This window comes from Aptenodytes patagonicus, chromosome Z (assembly GCF_965638725.1).
Source record: "Aptenodytes patagonicus chromosome Z, bAptPat1.pri.cur, whole genome shotgun sequence".
Taxonomy (NCBI): domain Eukaryota; kingdom Metazoa; phylum Chordata; class Aves; order Sphenisciformes; family Spheniscidae; genus Aptenodytes; species Aptenodytes patagonicus.
The window spans coordinates 65,074,496-65,095,393 of record NC_134982.1 but is presented as its reverse complement, the minus strand read 5'-3'; the positions used below and the strand labels follow the sequence as shown (position 1 = coordinate 65,095,393).

Sequence of the window (20,898 nt, the reverse complement as noted above, 5' to 3'; positions counted from 1 at the left end):
GAAATGGCTGAGGGACAGCGACACATTCTTTACTGTCACTTTGGCTATCCAGATAGTAGACTTCATAGGGGAAAAGGAGAAAAGGAGGGGACAGCTTTTAACAACATTATGACTAGATTTGTCAGCACTCAGATGACAACACGATGACTCACATGAGTGAAATGATTTGAATTCACAGATCAATTCCTCGTTCATTGCATTTCTGGGTAGAATCAAACCCAGAGGCTGCTATCTATCTGTCTATAAGTATGAACACTATTATATGAACTGGTCTTACTAGGAGCCAGACTTGACCATTCAGTATTCTTTTATTCTTGCTAGAAAGAAATTGGCTTGAGTTGAAGTAGAGTAAGGTTGTAAGTATTTGACTGGGTGGTTAACTTATTTTGCGTAATGGTGATACAACACTATTTTCCCTATAAACCTAGAAGTGCTGTTTGGAGTTAATAGAGGCGAGCACTGAAGGCTTTTGCCAGAGATGGAGAAGATAGGTTGAGTTATTAAGAACTCCTAGATAAAATGCTTGAGCAGCGGTCTTCACAAAAACACAGTTAGTCAGATCTCAAAACCATAGGTCGCAACATGGAAACTAAAAGACGGGGTTTGCTCTTGTCCAGCTTACCACGAACGCAGAAACCTTGATTTTCATCACTCCTCTTCCTCCACCCCCAACTTTCTCAAGACAGGACTAATACTGAGCAGTAGGACAAGGAGTCAAGAGTTGGAATTCCTCTGTACTATTTCTGGTCGTCCTGCTGACTTGTTAGAGGACATTCAGCAACAATGGATGTATCAAGACTGCATGATGAAAAAAGCAAGAGACGGCAAGCTAGCACCAAACTGTATAGGCCTGGAAGCCACAACTGGGAACCCAACCTCTAGCTAACACTCCTACATGACAACATACAGATATTTCTACATGGTACTGTGCTACATTGTCCATTTCCCTACATGTCACACAGTTCTGGTAACACCTATATTCATGGGTTGCTGTCAAGCTAAATTCAAGTCAAGCACTTTAAGTCTTTGGATGAAAGGACCTCCCACTGAGCAAGTGGAAATTATTACCAACATTATAAAATGAGTGGGTGCTGCTTAGACTCAGAATTAGCTCTTCAGAATGTGGTTGCTAACGAAATAACAATGGGAAAAGAAGCACTTGCCTTTCAAGTTAGTCTCTAACAGGAATAGAAGCAGATTGTAACAAAGGATAGTTGTTACAGTTTGAATCCTAGAGTGGAAATAAAAGAGATTAATGGAACAAGTAAGTGTTTTCCTTTATCTTAGTACAATCTGAGGAAAAATCCTGTCATTTTAGTAAGACACCCTCCCTTTTAGTTAAAGGAGAAAAGCATAACTAAGCAATGTAAAGAGAGAATCTTGTTTAGAAATATGGAACATCAATGAGAAAATGCTGAATTGACCAGATGTGTCCACAATGTTTCATTCAGCTCTTAAAATTTCTGTAGATGATACACGGAAGCAGTGGGGTGAAAACTGCAAGAACAATTTCACAGAAATTGAGAGAGGATTGGCAGAAATAATTGTAAAGGTCATCAATTAATGCTAGTAAACCTTTGCTTTTCTGGTTTGGGGAGGATGATAGTTATAGCGAAGAAGACGATCTCGAGAGTGTCTTTTGGGAAAAAACTAAAAGCTGATTGGAAAAAGGAGGAAAATTATACAGCTCTCAAGCACAGAATTTTTATATTTTATTAGATTTAAAATCTGTTTTCATTTATCTGTTGCTGTCTATATGTATTTCCAATACCTAGTTAGGTTAATACTTGTGAGAGGCAAAAAGCCTGTGGCCATTGGAGTTACTGTTACAGTTCACTGTTGCATTTCAACAGAGCAGCAGTGACTGGAACACCATTCAAAACTGTCAGTTGTCCTTTTCTATTTAAAGACAACAGATTATTTCATTTAATATTCTCCAATGCACATAAAACAGTTACTTAGCTTTTCTGAATGTAGCTCTCAATCCTGATTAATTAAGATTCAAGGACTCCATTTCACAATCTTGTCTTCATAAGCTTTGCAAAAGTCTCTCTTATTTAAAGCTTTTACCCCAATCCCTTTTCAAAATAACATTATTTTATTATGGAAAGACAATAGAAAATTCATTTATGGCTTATTATAAAAAATACATTTTTTTCCTGTTATTACAGCAGACTGTCTTGTAGAATAGAAGCCTGTTTCTTGTCAGTGGCTAGAGATTCACTGTAGATATCTCTAATCAACAGAATCTGTCATTTTAATTGACAGTTCACTTAAGGCTGTCAGTTATTAAAAGCAGAGAGCTAACACAGCTTAATAGTTACCTAGACCACAGCATCCCTTTTAGGACTGTAACCAATATTTAAAACAGTATTTAAATCAGAAGAACAAATCTGGACTAACATATAAATGTGTACTTCAGAGGGGCTGTTGTAACCACCCTCTTGCTGATGGAACACACTGAGATGGTAAGAATATTATACCACCAGTTTGGGTTTGGCTCCTTCTCCACCATCAGCATTCAGCTCAACATTGACACACTCCACTCCTAGACACCAGACCACAGATCTTGCTAGATTAATTCAAATGAGGTTAGATTCATCTTATCTGAACCATTTTCATCTGATGCCACAGTCATTGCATTACGTTTCTGTTTAGGCTGACTAGGCATATCAAGGAGCTCACAGTCCATGTTTAAGTTGCCTATCAACCTACAGGGCCAACTTCTGCTAATCCCAGAGCTCCGTCTGTGTTTCTTAGTCCAGCGACTTAAGTGGAGTTGGGGTGATAAAAGTGGGTTACCTTAAGATTACTGGTAACATCTGTAATGGTCTGGGGCTCCAGGATTTCCTCCTCCAACATATCAAGATGATAAATAAGCTGAGGAATGAGTATCTGAGCTGTGATATGGTTCTGCTTGAAAAAAATTTACGAGATTTTTCAAAGCCTCTCCTTTCAGCATGAAAGGAAATGGCATGTGCCAGAAGAACAGCACCTCCTCAGTCTCGTCGAAATAGTCTGTTTTATACGTGTATGCTACAATCAAGATTTATTCTTTAACTGCCAGGCACTGGGGTCAGTTAAGAAATATGCTCATATACATGGAGCAGCGAATCTAACATGGTCAAACTTTCATTAGCACATACTGTTTTCAGTATCATTATCCCTTAGGATTAAAGTTTACTTCATTATTCTACCTCTAATATTTAATTGATTTTTCTTTCATTTTGGCAATTTCAGTATTTTCTTTCTTTACAGAGTAGATTAATCAATACTTATGAAGTATGTTAACAAATTTTCCAAGCTCCCAGAAACAGATATTTTCATGAAAAAATAAATCTTATGTTAACCTTATATTTTGTAAAGACAAATCTGTTCAGGTCTTGACAACCCTTAGAAACATTCAGAATATCTCACTAATAGGTTTCTGTTGGGGAAAAATCAGTACTTTTTCCACATAATTTTATTAAGTAAATGCTTTGAAAATATCTTTGTATTTGCCCACTACATAATTTCTTTCTGTCGCCCTTTAAGATCTTGACATTGGCAATCACAATACGCAGGCACGAATCCCAATTTATATAGAAAACCCGCCACAGTTTTCTGAGAGGCTGAATTCCAGCTTTGGCTCCTCTGTTTATGCGGAAATCATTCCTCTCTGGTCCCCTAAGGAAGGCCAGGAGACATCTTGCAACTTGCATGTTATCATGCATATGATATCCTCAATGTTTAACATTAGCCAGATGGGTCCACTTTTGGACTCTTGTGGCCCTAAGCAGAATTGCCCGTAGGAACTATGTAAGGCATAAAAGGCAAGATCTTGCAGTCACCTTGCTGTAAAGGAAAAGAGGGCTTCTACAGCATGGCCACAATGCTCCCACTGCTAGGCAGGGAAGAGGAGGAACATGTGGATGCCTGTCTCTACCCACTAGGGGCTTTCAGCAATCAGATCCTTGCTTCCCTGCAGGATCACTGCTATTTACCTCACTGTCTCCCATTCCTCCTGTGTAAAAAGAAGCTCTGTGTTCCTCTCTTCCAAGCATTTTTTTTTGTCGTAACTCCTGCTCTGGTATTCAGGTATCTGCTCTGGTATTTTCATTAATTATTGTGGGAGATGCTGCAAAGGAGACAGCATCACTAGAGAGGACATCCTCTCCTGGGCCAAGTACCACCGTACTAGGGTCCATCCTCTTCCTGAGGACTGACAATCTTTCTTACTTCTGACCGCACAGGTTCTTTACAACACCTCAGGCATTTTCCTTGCTAAGGAGTGAGATTTAATTGCAGTAAGTCCCCAGCTCCTGAAAAGATACATCCCAGTCTGTTTCTTTTACAATTTTGAGACACCTAATGTCTCCAAGCCTAAGCAGCAGAGTCTTGCTCCAGAAATACATTTCTAGACACCACTTTTTCCCTAAGACAACTGCAATTTGTGTTTCTTTCTCAGCCGGCTACATGCTTTTACAGGCTCTCTTAACAGCGTTTCTTGGACCTCTCACCATTCCCAGACTAAGTGCCTTGTACCCTAGGAAGAGGGTCTTTGCTCAAGCACAAATTGTGTTACCAAATGGTTATACAATAGTCAGGCTGTAGAAGCTATTATAAAAAGAAGAAAGATCTATAGCTGCAGAAGAGGACATAATACAGTGGTGATACAGGAGAATGAAACCTCCTGGGATAAAAGGCAAGAACTTGTAAAATGGTCAAATGTGTTGTGGCACCCACCAATTTTAGAATAATTTTTCTTATCAGACATTCACTTGAAATACTTTCAACTTGCTTGGCAGTCTAGTTCTTCTACGCCTCATTGCAAATTTCTCAAATGCCAGTAGCATTATTCAACATTGCTGCATCTAATTTATTGAGCTTCTTTGCTATGGGATATTTAACAAAATAATAATGCATTAGGCATAATTAGAATGTGACTAAATTAATTTCTGTAATGCCGATTACACTGGATTACTACAAAAGTAATTCACACCTCTTGATGTAGACCCAGTATCACCCGTAAGCCAGCTCACAGTATGAAAGGTACATGGCACACAGAAAATGGAAGCAGGCTTTGCCCGTGAAGACTGAAGCAAAAAAAGGCATCAAGTATTTCTGCCCTTTCCATACGCGCCAGTAGGATGTCACCCTCAGCCACCAACATGAAGGGAGCTGCAGGGATTTCTGTATGGATTATGCTGTTTATTCTAGCACCATGAATAAACCATCGCAATTAAGCACTGATGTAAGCACTGCTAAAAGAGTTCACATTTATTTTGGTTTTGTTGAAATGGAATTCTTCAAAGAGAATTGGGCAGTCAACCCTCACCCTTTCATCAGCCCAAAGCAATGGGCAAATATAAAGGTTAATCTCACATGTTAACAACAGTCAGCTGCACAGCCCTGTGTGATCAAACCTTATGTTCAACAGAAAATGTAACCCGACACACTCTGAGAACACATTTACCTGGGCTTTAAACTTTGCCCCACATGACAGGAAGGGACATGTTGTGTTACAACAGGCTGATGGCTTTTCAGTTCCAACCATGCCAAAGAGATGCTAACATTTCAAAGCAGTAGGGAACATCACTGGTTGTAAGGGAGGAATGTCATAACCACTTTTTTAGTGAGCTAAGTTTACAAAATCCTTTTTGAGACATGTGAATCTGAATAACCCTCAAGAAGAGTTTGGGGTGCTAACAGATAGGATGAGTTGCTAAGTTCACACCTTATTCTGAGACCAACATTGGGCAACTCAAGAGACAGTAAGTGCTAGATCTTCAGCTACGTAGCTGTAAGGCAACTAGCAACTTGGCTACAGGCTAGCACAGGATGAAGGAATCCTCTGGACCTAATTTAAGTAGGTAAGTTTCTTTTTATTTCCATAGCCTTTACAAGCATAGCAACTCAGTGAGGATTCTACAAATGCATTATTTTATTTCATCTTATTCTGATTTATTCTGTGATTTCAGGTAACTGCCAATCACCAAGGTGGTCTGATCCTTCAGGGCGATGGCCCTTAACACTGGCATACTCCAACACTCACAGAGCCAGCACATCAGTCCTTTTAACACACTGGAGAGTCGGGGCAATAGTATGTACCTCCATTTAGCCACATGGACTGTTTTGTGAACTAGCAGTACACACATCAGCAGAGAAAAGGTATCTTCCAGAGACTGCCACTAACTGGCAAAGCTCCATGATGTGCAACAGAGCATCAGAGAGCATCTTAGTTATTTTGTCCTTCATTTTTCTTTCCTCAATTTATCGCTGCTTCACAAAAAGAAAAGCATAGGTGCTAAGGACATTTAACGACAGCATTTTATTCTCCTCTAACACATACTGCAAACCCATCAAAAAAATAAAGAAGACTCCTTGCACTGACATCAAGTAAGGCACTGATTGGATTCCTCATCTCTAAAAAGGTAATTTTTTTTTAAAAAGAATTACTTGTTTGATGAAAAATTAAGAAGCACAAGTTTTACAACTGGTGACGTGCTGAAAAGACTGATTTGCTAACATACCATGCTCAGGAAACATCTGCTGATGTCAATAGTCAAAAGCAGAAACTACTTATATATTGGTTATCTTTAAACAATGCTAAACTCCTTCAACACAGCTCATCAACAGAGTTCAAATATGCCAAGGCTTTTCTACTTCTCAGAATGCAAATGAGTATCTTCCAGTTTCCTTACTCGGGGACATTTGCATTACGACAATTTGCACAGACTTGACACCTTTCCTAACATTTCTTTTGAAGAAGCAAGAGTTAAATTTGAAACCTACAAAGTGTTCAAGTGCTTCAAGTCAATGGTCTATGCTGACTGCTGAGCAATGTGTAAACATTTGCATCCGTTTACTCTCACTTCACATTTGCATGTTTTTCCTCATAATACCTCTATCTTTACTTAAAAGAAAAAGGAAAGATTGCAGTGAAGGCTTATTATGGCTCAGAGAGGAGCAACCTTCACTGTTCAGTGTGAATCCAGCCAACAATAAATTCAGGGAACAAAGTCCAACTAACCAGTTTGGTGTCAAAACAACCGTGAGTACCAAATCAGTTTGGAAAACACAACACAGTCAAAAGAAAATAATGGAAGTACTGAGACCTAACTTGACAGGACTGCTGTGTACAGGAGTTACTAAGAGGAGCAGCTATGCTCAGAAGCCAAAAGAGCAGAGAAAATCACGGTGAAAATGGAGCACAGGAACACAGGCAGGCACAGGCAAGTAACAGACTTGAGAAGAAGCTGGGAGGAGCGCTGCGACACACAGTAACATGGAGAATCCTAACAGCAAGCTGCTAGTCAGAGCTAGCCTAGAACGGGCTTGGCGTTGTGCAAGAATGGTAAAATCTTCAGTAGTTGTCCCGCTTGAAAGAAAACCTTGGGTTAACGACGACTATACCCCTTAATCCAGCTAATGATTTTTCTCACACCCTCTTGCATATGCCATTATAATGCCAATAGGCTAAAGTGAGTTCTTACGGGTAACGCGAAGCCCAATCTATCAAATTAAGTTGTAATGTGTCTTACCACTTGTAATCAACAACTTTGGACTACCACAAGATGTTGTGCTTGATACAGGAAGTAGCAGGTGAAATTTCCACTTGCATCCACTAGCAAGTGGAAATTATTTTTTATTTCTGAAGAAGTTACTAACGGCAAAAAGTTGCTCACCATTTTGATGCAGGGAAAAAAAGGACAAAATAAAAGGCTAAGTACAAGAAGCAATCAGAACTATTGCTGTAAGACCGGAACCAGCTTTAAGAATAGTCAAACACTCCTGAAATAGCAGTGATGACTAGGAATGTTGAGGAAAAGACAAAAGAATAAAGGAGGTGGGATATCACTAACATCTAAAGACTACTTTCTGAAGGAAACGATTGAAGCGTTCCAGGTAGACTTAAAACACATCTGTGTATGATATAAGAAACTGCATTAACACATTTAATGAGATCATCCAGACTGCAAATATTATGTCAACAGTGTTATACATAAATTGTTTGCAAAAATTAGCTTGCCTGTTCTGCTTTCAGAAGAATGGCCTGTTTGGCAAAAAGTATGTCTTTTTTCTCCTCATCGCATCAAGTACTCCAGAAAAAAAGAACAAAAAAAGACCCCCCTCCCCTACAAATCTCACAAGTTTTGTAGACAAATTTTGTAGACATACAGATTTAAACATCTGTGCCCAAAAAAGGTTCTTATATGTCAGTGAAAAAACACATGCGCGCACTCAGTAAAATGAAGTATCTCCTTCACAAGTAGAAACCATTTCGCAACGGCTCTGTGGCTGAGAGGCAGTGAAGCATGAAGACTAGAGCATAATTATTATTTCTCACACTCAAGAAGTAGGAGGGGCATACATTAGAAGATAGCAGGTCTGGAGTATACAAACAGAAATACATTATTTCCCTTAGTCTTTAATTAAATTGTAGGTCCCATTACTACAGGATGTTGTGAAGGATAAATGGGTTCTAAAAGAGATTAGATGAACTCACAGAGAACAAACAGGTCTGTCACAGAATATTAAACACAACTGTTAGAATACAGCTGGGTCATGAAGTGTCTAAACAGCTTTCTGCTGAAAGCTGGTGTGATGCACTTGTGAAAGGATCTTTATACATGGCCTGTTTGCTAGACCCTTTGCATCTATTCCTTGCTCCAGCTGGAGACAGGACACTAGGCTTGACAGACCTTTGCTCTGATCACTGTTCCCTTCTTCTACTTCGGCAGGTCCTCAACTACCGACTTACTCATCTTTTAATATCCCAATGTCTTGGTTCAAAAAATTATTCTTTAAGATCTTCTAAATTAGTTACCGTAACACCTATAAGCTCAGGGGTTTATTATATATTACATTGAAGTTTGAGGGATTTGGGACTGCTTCAGATCCATTCAAGAAACTGGGAGTAATAGATTCTTGAGAACTGTATCACCAGAAGCTAATCATTCTATGGTACAAAGGATTTTCTTAAATCTCAGTAGCAAACTTCATAAAAAACGTCAGGTGTGTATCATTCCTATGGACTCCACATTCTCAGTCCTAACTGGCTAGAATGTCACAGTCTGTAAACCTCCATATTTCTCTGTTCTCGTCAAGCTTTAACATGAGTCAAAGTTATGGATAAAGAACAGCCAGAACAACACAGAGAAGCTGTAAAAGCTGACTCCCCATTACCTCTGCGCTCCTTTGATAATACTGACAACTTTTCTCGCAAATTTGAGCAGCTAAAAGGATGCTCATCTCATGATACATAGAATCATAGAATAGTTTGGGTTGGAAGGGACCTCTAAAGGTCATCTAGTCCAACCCCCCTGCCGTGGGCAGGGACATCTTCAACTAGATCACGTTGCTCAGAGCCCCGTCCAACCTGACCTTGAATGTTTCCAGGGATGGGGCATCCACCACCTCTCTGGGCAACCTGCGCCAGTGTTTCACCACCCTCATCGTAAAAAATTTCTTCCTTATCCCTAGTCTCAATCTACCCCCCTTTAGTTTAAAGCCATTCCCCCTTGTCCTGGCGCAACAGGCCCTGCTAAAAAGTCTGCTGCCATCTTTCTTATAAGCCCCCTTTAAGTACTGATAGGCTGCAAGAAGGTCTCCCCAAAGCCTTCTCTTCTCCAGGCTGAACAGCCCCAACTTTCTCAGCCTTTCCTCATAGGAGAGGTGTTCCATCCCCCTGATCATTTTCATGGCCCTCCTCTGGACCCGCTCCAACAGGTCTGTGTCTTTCTTGTGCTGAGGGCTCCAGAGCTGGACGCAGGACTCCAGGTGGGATCTCACCAGAGCAGATGTGGAGTTACCGCTTGTTTCAGGCAGTATTCTGTACTCTACACTGCATGTACATGTTTGCAGATAATTTGTTCCAGGATACATAACTAAAGTCTCCCATAATGTGATGGCAATAAAAAAAAAATCATATATATAGAACAAAGCCACACTATTATTTCAGTCTTTTGCCAAATGCAAGGAACCCATCTTTCAAGTTTTCTCATCAAAATTGCATGCATTTGTATTAGTTACTTCTTTTAGTCTGTGTCTGCAGCTGCAGCATGTGAAATAGAGCAAAGGCCTTGTTCAGGAGATTCTTTTGCTGTGAGGCAGTACTCTCAAACAGCAAAGTTTAAGTTTAAAGATAATCCCATTCACGAGTTCCCAAACTCTGCCCAAACCTTATTAATTGAAACCTAAATACCAATTCATAAAAATAACATCTGATTCAATTAAAGATTCCCCACAACTCAAAGCTTTTATTCCGGTAATATTTATCTCCTTAAGAAAAGAATCCTAATTTTTATAAGAAATTGAGCCTCCAAAATTAGAGCAAGAAACATGGTCATAAAAAATGGGTGGGGTTTTTTTGTTTAGTTTTGGTTTTTTTCAAGTTCCATCATTTGTAGCTCAGCTAGAAATCTTTGCTTTCAGAAATAGGTGTCTGAGGCAAAATAGTGAACACAGCTTGCCAAAGTGAGAAGAAAACTAATTTTTACAAACTTCATAGGAAAAGCGCTCTGACTGCAGAGGAATGGAATTTTTATATTCACTTGCTTTAAACTAACGTTAATCAATTGTTAATAATTCAGACTCTTTGTTTTATTTTTGCATCAATAATAAATGTTTATTGGTCTCCTGCACAGAAATTACATTCCCACTTTTTTTTTTTTTGGCAAGTCATTTCTTCATTCTGATTTACATTTTTGGTCATGAAAGCATAAGGTAACTAGCCACATTACCTATAGCTGTCCAACTGTTTGTTCATTAACAGCACAAACTAATATAATATGAATATTTAAGCTGCACATACTAATTTTTGCTCTGACTGAAGTAACTAAAAATACTCAGTATGCACATTGTAAAATACTTCGCCATATATAGATGTATAAAATGAATCCAGTATTTTTGGTAATAAATTGTACTATTATTCCAAGGGGAATTTTATGCAGACAAAACCCTTAAGTATTTTACAGCAAAGCACTTTTCATATATGTTAACACACACAGACTCTGATTGAAAAGAGCCCGCAAATGAATCCACGTTTCCTCAAGTTGTGTTGACAATCTGGATACTTCTTCCAATAGGTTTGGCTCTGATGACAGAATCTTAAGATGTAACTGAAAATGAAAACAAGTAGTTAGTGAAACAGATACAGATAATAAAAAAACTGAAAGATCAGTTTCCTCATTCAATTCCAATACTTTACTTTCAGGAATGTCCCAAGTAATGGAAGGACTCTTTTCCTTCAATTAATTCCCTCTATTTAATGCTGCCTCCCTTTTACTAGTCTTTTACAAGCCATTTTACTCCCACATATGTATCAGATGGGGTAAGACAGAAAAATGTCTAAAATATGTTATTGCTTTACTAGATCTTCTTCTGCCGCTGAATCTATCCTAATCACACACTCCTCTAGAGGGTAACTTTCTCCTCTTTCCAACTTGCATCACAAATTCCTCTTTAGGCTAGAAAGGCTAAACAGGTGCCCTGAGGTCAATCAGGATTATTATTTTAATTATCCATGTTGCATAAAGCAAGAAGAATGATGCCAGCACACTCTATACAGGGAGATGATGTCTCTCTATGTAATAAACAGTAACCTTGGTAAAGCATAAAGAAAAGAAACCTCTCTATCCCGTAAAGAGGCAGTACATTATTACCACTTAATGGATGGTATAGTTATTTTCCTGGCTACAACTTAAATCTAGAAGTCTTGCTAAGCTCAGAGCTGTTTTACATTGAACCTACAACAAAAGATACTGGTGTTCATGTGTCACAGGGTGAGTTTATATTATTCTACTGTAGTTCAGATCAGGAGTACATTTCTGAGGCAAATTACCTAGCTGTCCCTAATACCCCGCAAGAACTAAATTTCTTTTGTATGAAACTAAACAGAAAGATGAATTCTAACATCTAATATTGCAAGTATTAATCATATCCAGTCCATGGGACTAGACCAATAAAAACCAGACTAATAATAAATAGACATGATAAAAAGCCACTGGTGAATGAGTATCAAGACCTCAACCCTAAGTGTTTCACTATACAGATTTACTCCTATTCGTCTGCACCTCTTGTTCTTGTGAAAGCTGCCCCACGCGTTCTATTTAACACTAACAAAAGAAAGAGTAAGTCATGTTTGTCCAGCATTACACTCTATCATTAAAACCAATCCCTGCAATATTGCTATTAAGAAATATTCAGTTAAACAGACAGTATTACATGTGTCTGAATGCCTATATCAACTTTTTCCTAGTAAACTGTAATTAATTGCTTTCCCACAGTTTCATAAATCAGAGTATCTTGACAAGGTAAGCATTTGTACATCAGAAGGATTTCATTCTTCTGCAGAACCACCTTTGCTCTAAGAGTAACTGCTACTGTATTTTATCACAATAACTTTGACTTCCACACACCTGGGAATAATTTCTGTGATGCTTAACAGGTAACAGAAGAAAGGCAGCCCACTGACATGGAAAGTAAAAGTCAGGCTTGCAACATCTAGCGATAAGTCCAACAAAATGCCTATTTTACTTCCCCAAACAGTGTGCACTGAATTCTTTTCTTACTTAAGACATAGCGTATCTTAGCTTAGCAATTAACAACCATTAAGAAGTTAGGTAAAGAATACTAGAATAAAACCTGTCTGGCATGGTCCTCTTCACAGTATCTGGTTTTTGCAAGTTTTTCTTGACTGACCAGATGAGTTGTCAAATTATCCAATACATTCAGTTAGTCATTTTAAAACCATCCCCACAAAAATCACTTAAGATTAATTCTTTCGAGCAGACAATTTACATCCTTTTACTGCACAACCATCATTTTAAACAGAACTAACACCAAATTTTGTAAGAAAATTGTTACCTTTAAAAATAGTGCAAGGTATGCCTGAGCAAGTTCAAAGTTGTACTTCTTGTTCAGCATCATCCCAATCATTCTCAAAAAGCTTAGCATCACCTCCATTGAGCCACCACCTTCAGGGGCCAAACCCCTTAGTTCTATCTCAATATTAGATGGTCCCAAGCTTTTCAGTAAGTTAAGTGGAGCTGCATCTGTGTTAAAGCATTGAGGGATACATTATCAGTAACATTTGCAGAGAAGAATCTTACAAATCCTTCATGTGGACAGGTTTATTCCAAAATTCTGAAGCAGTGACCGTATGTTTCAAGTTTCTACTGTTTCCTTACTTTTTTGTTTTCCAAAAAATGCCATCTTGCCTTTAATTTACTGTCCCATCACATACTACAGAGAAGTACATCTCTAATAAGGCAGCTGCATTTTGTTTGTAAGTTCATCTTGAAAAATACAAGTAACATCTTTGTATTTGTATCACTTTTTTTCTCCATTTCTGTCTTTTAAGCTGAAAAAAAATCCTATTAACTACATAACATTGTCATTTTACATCTCTTGGCAAAAGGAACATATATACTTGGGACTTCAAGCTGTTACTGCAAATACATCCTAGAAGAGACAGGGTACTACTTTTACTAGGAATCTTTACAGTGTTTACTCTTATTGACATCAAGCTAAATCGAGGATCATCTGGTGCATCTAAGGTAATTATTACTTTTGTTAAGTGAATTCCTCCTGCTTTTCCTGGGAGCTGGGGGTAGTGGAGTGGGGGAAATCTTTTCCCTGGTAGAAATACATGCAATTTACAAACTCTTTCCTCCTCTTCATAAATGTTCTTCTTCAGGATTTCTACAATCCTACCCGATCTTTGATAATTCCATCCATTTGCTTTACAAATGCAGAAATAAAAATATGTATGGTTGCAGACACAGCTGCTGTTAAAAACATTTTAAAAAATGTCTTCTAATTAATTTTTCTTTTGCTAAGCAGTTGCCAAGAAGAGCAACTTCTTATACTCTTATACGATGGTAACTAATGGTATCAGGCATTGACTAATATTCCTTAGGTGGTATAAATCTGTTTCCATCTGTATTTGATTCCTATGAAAATCATTAGCTAGTTTTAAATGTAATTGTGATATTTACAGTACTAAACAGATGCATTAACTCATTTTTGTGCTGTGACATTAAAAAACCAAGCATGGAACATATTATGAAGTTGGTACACATACAGTTGGAAAAAGTGCCCAGCTCAACCTATGTTCCACAGTCCTGATCTGAGGTACCAAACCCTGTCTCCATCCCAATGGTAAGCCAGGATGGCTTCTAATATAATACTATTTATTTGCATAGCCTATTGCATTAATAGCATAGCCTAACCTTTGGAAGAGATGCTTGTAAACTAGCAAGCACAGAGCTTCCTGAGTCAGGATCAACAGGCTCCCTGGATTGGGATTACAGCACAGACTGTGGGGCACACCTGCCTTACAGCAGAGAGGTGGCCTGAGGGAGGCCCACGGGACGACTACTGCAACGCATCACGGAGTGCACTTGCTCCCTGGTACAGCCAGCCTCTAGGTGCTTGGTTAGGTTTTTAAATATTCACCTGAAGTTTCACTCTTCTCTGAGCAGCTCTGAAGCAGCTTAATAGACTACTATCAATTGAAATACTAAAAATAAAGCATAAAAACAAACCTCGTTTGTGATAGATAGTAAAGCTCTGCACACAAAATGTTTTAAGTGCAGTTGAGTAAGCTGGTCATCTCAGAAGAGTTTAAGAAGGGGTAGAAAAATTCCCAGCAGAACTGCCTTGTGGACAAGCTACCAGTGACTGTCCATTTACATTTCCAAGACAGCTATATTAGCAATAACTTCCAAAAATCTACATTTCAATGATTCTGTAGCAGCACAAGTTAAACAGGGAAAACAGCAGGTACATTCCACAGGCAATTTAAGTGACTGAATTTCAAAATGAGTTGAATGGTAAAAGAAATCCAACAGCTTATTTTTGTATCAAATATTCCTTCTTAAGCTTTACATTATAAAGCAATCAACTAAAGCTCTAAGTTTGCTGAATGCTTAGGGAAGTAGCCCTTGAAAATAAACCTTGCTAGGCAAATTATGTCTTTCATGTTTCAGTGAATCACCAGACTATTCCTTACCAGATCATTTCCTTCCTTTCTTACCCTACAAATAATATATAGCACCTTTTCTGGGTGAGATCATCACAATCTCTAAAGAAGTCTAACCGTCTTACGAACGTTACTTTCTTTCTCTATATGGGTTTTAGCCAGAACTGGGCTCCATGCTGCAGGCAAGCTGGAGTACCAATGGATCTTTGATCTAGATTGCCTATCTATGTATTAGTCAGCTTTATATATAACAGGTCATTCTCTTTGCCTTTGTTACTGTACTATGCATATTGTTACTGTACTATGCATATTTTTTTTCCTCGCACATTACAATTTTGGCATTAGAAATCAAACATTTATCAAAATATTATTAGCATCTACATTTTTAGTGAAATGTCTTGTTAACTTACATTCATTAGTGCTCAGGGCTTCTTCAAGGTGAATGTAGAAATCAGATTTCTGTGCCAGTACTCCAAGGTTTACTACTTTCGACTAGACCATGAAAGTATAAGAGAAGTGTACATGAATATGCAAACATACTTTTACATCTCAATTATTTTCCTACTGGCAGAATAAAAGACTTTAAGAAAGAAAGTATTAATGTAAATGCGTTAAAACTGGTACTTTGAAGTCTTTAGCAGGATTTCACTCAGCACGAAAAAGCATTTAAGATTTTCTTTTAAAATACACTAGATAAACACTATTATATTGATTCTTGTTTTTACCTGTGTATCATTTTCTTCCTCTGGAGCAATGTATTGGGGTATAAGACCAGGAACTGTTGGTATGAAGAAAGGGGCTGACTTGGGAACTTTTGGTGGCTCTCTTGGTTTATTTTTTTTCTGTTAATTAGATATTTGAATTAAAATCATCATCATAGTAGGAACATGTGGGAATTTTCTTTGTCAAGAATTTTATTTTAAAAATACTATGAAAACTGTAAGGTCTAACTGAAAAGTAAATACATAGATAAAATGTTTTACCACTAAATATAAAGCTACTATTTAGAAGAAAAACAGCCCCTCTCCCAAATCCCAGAAAATGTGAAAAGCACCATATAGTCTTCTACTGCAAAATCTTGAAAAATACCTGAAAAGTGGGATCAAATTTTGTGATTAGGTAAATGCAGGTCATAGAACAAGGGCAAATATCTGGCTGTATACTACGATTTTTTGCGCATTCCTTCTTTTTCCAGTTATGGGAATGCCCAACAGCGATTTGGAGGCATAACTTAGAGCAGCTTTAAAGGCACTTACTAGGTATTTCCATGTCAATGCAGCTGCCTTCAGACAGCTATTTTGCATGTTGCAGAAATAGTAATGGCAAAAGTTATGAAACAGTTCCTCCTTCTCAAGGAGGAACATCCAAAGAATGGTTAAGACAACTGTTTGTTTTACATTACAGGAGAAATAGCCCTTATTTTACCTCCTTCTTAAAATATACAATCCAAATACTACAGTAGATAGATAAGCAATCTTGTGCCTAATATCATTACCTTGATAATATCAAGACTGAGGAGATTCTTCCACCTTGATTCTGGTAATGAGGAAAGGGTCACCAGCTGCTCTCCCAATTGCTCAGGTGAGACATATTCTATCATTTCATCACATGTTTCTTCATCTCCTGCCACATCCACATCTTTCAAGAACAGGTATCTTTTATGAACATACATACTTCACATTTACTTTTTTAAAAATCAAAACAACATGATTATTTCTTTTGCAATTTTTGAAAAACACATGCATAACAGCTATATATATGGGTGCTAACATAACATATAGCTGAAAAGCTACAGAAACAATCTTTATTAACCCTATGAAATATTAAATTCAAATTGCGAACAATTATAGCTAAAATGCAGAGTTGGATAAACAAGATTTTAAAGACTAACAAGATTTATCTGCTTTGGCTGAAATGATATAAAACCAATTTATGGAAGTCCTAAAGGAAAAATGATGGATTACTTCTAAAATTTTGTTAACTGTTTAAAAATATATACATAGCAATTTTAGTTCTGGGTTACAAATCTGTAAAATCTGCATGTAAATACGCACAATATTCACCACCTGTTCATAGGTATGACTGAAGCGGCACATAAAAATGAAGAAAATCTCAACATTAAAGCACAACATCACACAACAAAAGATATGCAGTCTGTCATTAGGTTTTCTCTATAGTTCCTATGTGGTCTTGACCAAACACCTCTACTTTCCCTTCTTTTTTTCAAAATACTACATGGCTGAAACCATGAATGTGATAGAAAAGCCTAAACCAGCAAAGAAATGTAAACCATTAAAAGCTCTGAGCATCTAGACAGGAACTTTACATTTGCTGAAGACAAAAAGTGAATTAAAGCGTTCAGCCGGAATCAGTTTATAGGATTAAAACATTCAAAGTTTTGGGATGAAATCCTGTTTCCCTAATTTAAGTATCTAAAATAACCATGTGCTTAATAAAGCAGTCATCATCAAGTATGTTCCTCACTCCTTCATGCAGTCAATAGCTAGGTGTGTTTCTCCTCCAGATGGAGATCTAAATGTAGGCACTGCTAAACTTGGGCAGACAAGATTTCCATCTAGAGGCCTTCAGAAGCACAACCATTTCTATTAAATATCAAAAAAATGCAATTTAGGCCTTTCTTTCACTGGGAATCTAGCACAGGTACATGGCAGGTCAGCTGAACCCAATTCTCTTGCCAACAAGAAAATATACAGCAGTGAAACTACCATGTGTCCTGGTTTCGGCAGGGATAGAGTTAATTTCCTTTCTAGTAGCTGGTACAGTGTTTTGGATTTAGGATGAGAACAAAGTTGATAACGCACCAATGTTTTAGTTGTTGCTAGGTAGTGCTTACACTAGTCAAGGACTTTTTAGTTTTCCATGCTCTACCGACTGAGAAGGCTGGAGGTGCACAAGAAGCTGGGAGGGGGCACAGCCAAACTGGCCCAAGGGACATTCCATACCATGTGACATCATGCTCAGTACATAAACTGGGGAAAGCTGGCTGGGGGGGCCGCTGCTTGGGGACTGGCTGGGCATCGGTCGGCGGGTGGTGAGCAACTGTACTGTGCATCACTTGCTTTGTGTATTATTATTATTATTATCATATTATTATTATTATAATCATAATTTTATTTCAATTATTAAACTGTTTTTATCTCAACCCACGAGTTTTTCTCACTTGTGCTCTTCCAATTCTCTCCCCCATCCCACCGGGGTGTGGGGGGAGTGAGCGAGCGGCTGCGTGGTGCTTAGTTGCCGACTGAGGTTAAACCACGACACCATGGCATACAGGCAGACAAAAAAGTTGCAGGGAAGTGGAACAAAGAACAATCCCCTTCGCACTGCCCAAACAGTAACGTTTATTTCAAACTGGCCTCACAGATGTCAAAATGGAAGGTATTTACACAAGTCTGGGATTAAAGAAAGCCATCAAATAGCACAGATGTTTTTACTACCTACAAAATCTCCTTGTGGATGTGGAGATCATCACAATGTAATTCTTTATGTCTGAACATAGAAACATGACTAGATTTTAGTACATAATATTAACTATGAGTAAGTATGCCAAAAATGGTAGAAGCAATAGGAACAGTTCAAAGAATGCTAAGATACAATGAGTTTTCACTGAGGAAGCAAACCATCTCCTATTTGAAATATAATACCAAACCGAAAATAGAATACTTTTTCATCTGAAGATTACCTTGCACAGGGCAGGTGCTAGGGCGTGTCACCATAGAAGGTTCATAATCTGCTGGAAGGGGCCGTAAAGAGACAAGTGAATACAGAGAACGGTTTGACCTGAAAAATAAGACAGACATTTTAAAAACAATTTTCAGGTGAATGGGAACAAGTATTTTAGACATAATTTTTACTGCTGTCTAATACTACTGCACTATGGCAATTCACCAGGTTCTATTCAAGATTAGTTTTCCTCATCTACCAGATAAACAAGAAATGAAACATAGCAATATACATCATCTGAAAATCTGAAACATAAAAGTTATGCTGAAGTATTATTGCCAAGAACTTTTAACACATACGGCATTATGATGTATGATTACTTCAATCATTGCCAGTTACTGTATGTACTTGAAATGGCAAAATTGCCTACCTAAAAAGCTTGCTTTGTACTTAATATGTACAATACATTATGCAAATATAAATGATTCAACCTGCTTTCACAGGATTTCAGAGTAGCACTCTTGGCAAATTTTCTTGAGGTTTGGAACATACACACAAGTCATTCTGGCAAATGATTTTTCCTGTCAGTATAAACGAGGGCTAGGTAAAAACATTTGTCATTATTCACAATGAAGCTCTTTTACTTAAGCATAGAAAGGTCTAACAATTGAACACCCCTCAGGCAAAACTAAAGGCAACAAATGTAACCTGAAAGATCGATCGATCTATCAAAAGGAAAGAAAAAAACCAGACCACTTAAAAGGTGCGTTACTTCAGTACTGGAACTAATCAGTCATTTGCTTTAAAGCCATATCAGGAGGAAATTGAAATAAAACACTTCTTACATCTGTGCTGATCTATCATTAATAAACAGAAATAATCGCAACTTCCAAATTCTAGTCAGAAGTCTCAGACAACATTGTATACCAGGACAAGAAGAAAAGCCCTTCAGAAAGTAACACTATATGAGCAGTGACATTTTAAAAGTGGTAAAAAAAAAATAGTAGAGTCAAAGCAAAACTTTAGGAATGGCATAACAGAAATTCTTTAGAGTAAGAAAGAAACATTTAGAAAAAAGAGGTCATTTAATTATCAGAATAAATATCTTAACTGCAAGAGATTTCAAGATCTACGAATCACAATACAGAATACCTGTCTTAATAGAATCAGAGAAGACAAAACCCTGGAGACGATAATTTGCAGAACAATTCTCTATTTGCGATAAAGATGATTAAAAGAACTCTTCCCCATCTGAAATTCTGTGTAGAAATAGATGTATTACATACTCACCACAAATAAATTCCAAGATCATCCACATGTGTTGAAGCTAGAAAATCTCCTGTAGGAGACATAGTAAGGCTCACAGCTGCAGAGTCTACCAAAAAACAATCTATGAGGCTAAGGAGAGAAAACACAACAGATAAATTCTCAGCAAGATGAACTTGTTTACCTATGCATACCTGAATTACAGCACAAATATGACTGAATGCAAGCAGGACACTGGAAGTATGTATACAAACTAGCGTATTAGAAGTATCCAAGTATGACATATAAAACTTAGCAAATGAATGGCACTGTACAACAAAACACTCACCTCTAAAATTCTCTAAAATCAGCTAAAGCTGGTATATTTATGCTACCTCCTTAGACATCCACATTCTGTGGAAAATATGATGAACCATCCGTCCACATTCAACTCCTTATACCTAACACTAACCTTTTTAGTGACCATAAATTTCGTACTTCCAATCAGCCCCATGCTACTGTGACCTCATCTTTTAATACTCTGCCGTTAATTGTCAATTCCCTCTCTCAAGATACTTCACATACACCTGGTTAACACTAGGACCTAATGTTCCTGAACTAAAGGATGAACTGTACACTGCAAAATTTGATTATCTGCAACAGTTTGTTTTGACATTACCACATCTTCAGCCTGATATACCATTCTTTGATCATCCCTTTCACTATTGCAGAAAACTGAAAAAACACCACATAAAAAGAAAGTTAAAATATTCAGTAGTATGTGAGTATTTTGACAATAAGCCACTTTTGAGTTCTGGATGATGCCACAAGTCCTGGATGATGCACACCCTAGTAGACTTCCACTCAAGCCTGGGTTCAGAGCGCTGCTTGTCACTTGTTGAGGTATAAATTTCAGTTACTTCAAATTGTAAGAAGCAGTTGAGTTTGACAACTAGTTCATTGAGAGAAACAAAAAGAACAAATGGAGAGCTTGAATACTT

General features: G+C 37.7%; 1 protein-coding gene across 2 annotated transcripts in view; it reads right to left on the bottom strand.

Moving 5' to 3' along the window:
* Window positions 1–10,578: 10,578 nt before the first annotated feature.
* The window catches only part of WDR36 (WD repeat domain 36), a 33,655-nt gene continuing 23,335 nt past the window's right edge, over window positions 10,579–20,898 (bottom strand). For both annotated transcript variants that reach the window (XM_076362032.1, XM_076362033.1), the window contains exons 17-23: window positions 19,943–20,050; window positions 18,672–18,769; window positions 16,464–16,606; window positions 15,694–15,810; window positions 15,379–15,460; window positions 12,850–13,037; window positions 10,579–11,102 (exon numbers count right to left, since the gene is read on the bottom strand). In XM_076362032.1, coding sequence (XP_076218147.1) covers window positions 10,953–11,102; window positions 12,850–13,037; window positions 15,379–15,460; window positions 15,694–15,810; window positions 16,464–16,606; window positions 18,672–18,769; window positions 19,943–20,050 — 886 coding nt within the window. In that variant the 3' untranslated portion in view covers window positions 10,579–10,952. The remainder of the gene's footprint in view (window positions 11,103–12,849; window positions 13,038–15,378; window positions 15,461–15,693; window positions 15,811–16,463; window positions 16,607–18,671; window positions 18,770–19,942; window positions 20,051–20,898) is intronic.